This window comes from Cantharellus anzutake (genome assembly GCF_015039405.1).
Source record: "Cantharellus anzutake strain C23 chromosome Unknown EI90scaffold_584, whole genome shotgun sequence".
Lineage (NCBI taxonomy): Eukaryota > Fungi > Basidiomycota > Agaricomycetes > Cantharellales > Hydnaceae > Cantharellus > Cantharellus anzutake.
The window spans coordinates 15027-19160 of record NW_024067534.1 but is presented as its reverse complement, the minus strand read 5'-3'; the positions used below and the strand labels follow the sequence as shown (position 1 = coordinate 19160).

Below are 4134 nucleotides of genomic sequence, written 5' to 3'. Positions count from 1 at the left end.
AGTGAAATATCTTAGTGAAGAAAATAGATATAATATGGGGCCTTTTTCAGAGTGATATATTTAGCAGAGAGAATGGAATGAAATTTTAAATATTTCTTCTGGCAAATGAATTTCAAGGGGTGCAGTGAGGGTGCAAATTCAATTAAAAGTGGAATAGTTTTGACTGGATGGATGAAATTGAAATGGTTTGATAGGGTAGGAAGGTGTGATTTTAGTGAAAATTATAAAAAGCCAAAAGAGAGAAGTGGCTGTGCAGTTTTTGCACAGCCACAAGATACATTTTTTGATAGAAAGAAAGTGGAAGGTGAGAAAGTCAGGAGAAGAGGTTAGAACTGAAGTGGAGAAGGACTTGAGAAGACAACTAGACAACTAGACAAGGGAAGAAGCAAAAATGGAAAACTAAGGAACTAAAAAAAGTGAGAACTGAAGTTTGAAGTCTCAGTTGAGAATCTAAGAAGGTCAACTAGACAACTAGACAATGCAACAAGGCAACTACATGACAAGGCGACAACTAGACAAGGCAAGAAAGGAGGTGACAAGGCAAGAAGAGGACAAGGGAAGAAAGCAAAAATGGGAAACTAAGGAAGTAAAAAAGTGAGAACTGAAGTTTGAAGTCTCAGTTGAGAAGCTAAGAAGGTGAACTAGACAACTAGACAAGGCAGAAGCGGACAAGGTGACAAGGTGAGAATGGGACAAGACAACAAGACAACAAGACAATGTTGTGGTTATTTTCTTCATTTCTATTCAATCTGCACTTCCACTTAGTGTCATGTGACTGATGAGTCGCTCTTTACTGTTCTTACTTGTGTAATAACACTAAAGTCAACTCAGACTGAGGTATCTGCTGAGATACAATAGACAAGGCTGGTGGCAAAAATGCAGAACTGTGAAGTAAAAAAAGTGGGGACTTGAGTTTGAAGTGTAAAACTGAGAAACACGATACGTCTATTGTGATGTATCAGCTCTCAGTGCAAGTCCTATCCTTATATACACTTAATGTCAGTTCTATGCCAAAACGCGAGCGGTAGCCAAAGCGTGAAAACAAAGGGCCAAAGCGACATTATGTTCACCGTCGATTGCCCCAAAAGCGCCTCCTTCCCAAAGCTCTCAAAGCACAAATGTACGGTCCTGGGACCGCCAGTGGCATCGGGCTGTAACTTCCAACATGAAGTTGAGAAGGTGAGAATGGGACAATGGGACAAGAGGACAAGGCAAACAAGGCAACAAGGGAAGAAGACAAGAAGACAAGAGCTGGACTCGGGAAGAAGCAAAAAAAGGTTTGGAACTGTGGAACTGTGGAACTTGGTGAGGGACAGGAGAAGGGGACAAGGGGACAAGGGGACAAGTAGACAAGGAAGTAAAAAAAGTTAAGAAGGTGGTGGGGAAGAAGAAGTGGATAAGTGGGTAAGTAGAGAACTGTGGAACTGTGGAGACCCGATAAGCGGACAAGGGACAAGGGGACAAGTAGACAAGGGGACAAGTAGACAAGTAGACAAGTAGACAAGTTTTGGTTGAAGCTGAGAAGAACTTAAGAAGGTGGGATGGAAGAAGGGAAGAAGAGGTTGGGAGGAGAAGAAGTGGGTAAGTAGAGAACTGTGGAACTGAGGAGTGGATGGGATAACCCGAGAACTGGACAAGGGGAGAAGTAGACTAGACCTGGGGACTGTGGAACTGTGGAACTTGGGAGGGGACCCGACAAGCAGATCGCATTGGGCATTGGAGAACCACAAAGGACCCAGGAAGATGGGGACGATATGGACCTTTACTCGTGATCTTCTCTCCTACATGATTGCTTGTGCACATCAGCCTTTTGTATCTCCTTCTAATTCTCTGGGATGAATTATTTTCGTTTGGTTTCTAAGATATAATGGTCTGTTCGCTCCAATACCGACATCTTACCTCAGTATATCCCTTGGGATGGAAGGAAACCGTTCTGGCCGACTCCCCGAAAACTCAGGGAAGAAGAGGGCTAGCCAACATTTTGGCAACGAATCCAACTACTCAATGGAACGATTTTTCCTTTGCCAATCAAGCCTCTCGTTGCACCCCAGAGTGCAAAGACTCCAAGGGGGAATCTATATCAAACAGCTTCATCGTGTCAAGGAAAAGTTCTGGAACAAATGGCTTTGGGTAAGCCTCCACCATCGATGGTGGTAAGGTTCAGATGCCATTGGGTTGGTCCATGCACAGGGAAACTCGATAACAATTTCCTAAAATTCCAAGACTTCCTTGCAACGGAACTTTTCTGAGGCTGGCTCAAACCGAGGTATTCATGTGGTCCCATGACATGCATATTCTGTTCCAATTGGGATGAGTGCATGGGCAAGAGGGTTCCAACCGATTCGATGCATTCATTCATTCCTCATGATGTGCAAGGGCCCATGTATTTATTGTGAAAAGTTCATGAGTACAGAGGTGATGGCAACAGGCTCAGGATGGAAGCCCAATGAAGCCAGGAATCGTCGGATGCCTCTCTCTGGGGGCTGTACTTGTCCTTGTTGCCTCAGCTCCACTCGAAAACCCATTGCCTCCAGTTTTCCTGCAGATCCAGCATCGACCCAGTCGAACACACAGACCATATCCTCCAGCAATGGGAGGCGAAGAGATCGCTGCTCCTTCCACTTTTCCAAATTGTGGTTCATGAGGACTCTAACCGACTCGTCGCCACTCCAATCGTCCATGTCCAGCCTCAATGCTTCCAAGCTCCCTGGAAGAACGCTGAACAGGTCGACTTGTCCACCCTGAGAATCCTGCAAGAACGAACAAGGGATCCCAAGGGATCTCAAGGATGTGAAGTCCGAAAGGGGGAGAGGTTCCCAGCGCGTCGATGATAGCCGTGTCTGCCATGGCACGGAGATCAGCAGCTTCTTCAAAGTCTTGGAGTGCCATCCGAGCATCCGGAGCGCTCCCTCTTCCATCTCCTCATCCTCCCACACAAACTCCTCGAGTGACCGAGCCATCCCGACGACGTCGACAACACCCCTTGCATCCCCATAATGGCCATAGACGCGAAGGGTGAGGTTTTTGAACGAGAACTGCTTCCTATGATCCCGCCTCCAATGCCAGTCCTCCATGATGAACCCACACAGCGAGATGGTAGAGAGGTTTGGGAGACGAACGAAAGGCATGATGTCGTCATCCTGAACCCATCCCAGAAGAGGGAGATTTCCCTCAGAGAACGAAGGCCTGCAGGGATCCTTTGGCCAACCCATTTGGTCAGATCTCCTGGCCCATGCCAGACATAAGGGGATTCTGGGATGCGAACGCATAGGACCTCAAGTTGGGGACCAAATGGAGCATCAACGCAAAGTATGCATGGCACGACCCAGAGATGGCGAGAGGGTCTACACCCATCTCTTCCCCAGCTTGTTGGATGGAGTCGACTTCCTCTGGATCGACTGTGGGCTGACCCCAATGGTCCCACTCTATCTCTGCCCTGTGGACCAACGCGCCCAGATCTGGTCGAACCACGAGGGTACGAATGAATTGATGAAGGTTACCGATGGAAACGGACTTGTAGATGTGTGGCTGAACAGTGGCATGGAGACGCTGGGAGACCTGGGAAAGTGCGATGAGGGCCTGGAGCATGCCAGTGCAATGCTCTGCGATTTCATAAAGAGTTTCGTTTGGAAGGGCATTCATCCTATGGGCAGCCTGTGTCAGCGATGGACTCCCTCAAAGGGGTCCCAAACTCACGTGTAGAGGGAGTGAAGAGGAAGTGGTAAAGAGGAAACAGAGGCAGTGGATCCCCCCCTTTATATACCTTTTGGATCTGCAAATCAGGTGATCAAGTAAATATTTTCTTGATCATGTGGCACCAAGTGAGGGGATATGTAAGCAGGAACCCCACTCGTTAACCTAACCACATGTAAAATCCCCTGCAAACTCCTATCCCTGGTGAGAGAGGCACCTTGAGTCCGATGTAACGATTTTTTTCCATTTTCTCCATCATTTATTCATCGATGCCATGTGTGTTGATGTGTGACATCCAACTTGACCACATGATCAAGAAAAATTTATCTTGATCATGTGCTCATATGAAAAATTTATCTTGATGGCATTATGCACTGCCTTGACCACATGATCAAGAAAAATTTATCTTGACCATGTGATCAAGAAAAATTTATCTTGATG

The 4134-nt window shown here is 46.7% G+C and overlaps 1 protein-coding gene across 1 annotated transcript; it reads left to right on the top strand.

The window, feature by feature from the left end:
* Positions 1 to 478: 478 nt before the first annotated feature.
* EI90DRAFT_3026975 (uncharacterized protein) lies at positions 479 to 1349 on the top strand (the record flags this gene model as incomplete). The annotated part of the gene is made up of 4 exons (XM_039057954.1): positions 479 to 594; positions 646 to 681; positions 1029 to 1179; positions 1206 to 1349. 4 exons carry the CDS (start codon positions 479 to 481, stop codon positions 1347 to 1349), a joined length of 447 nt encoding a protein of 148 aa, XP_038907294.1.
* Between the last annotated feature and the right edge of the window lie 2785 nt (positions 1350 to 4134).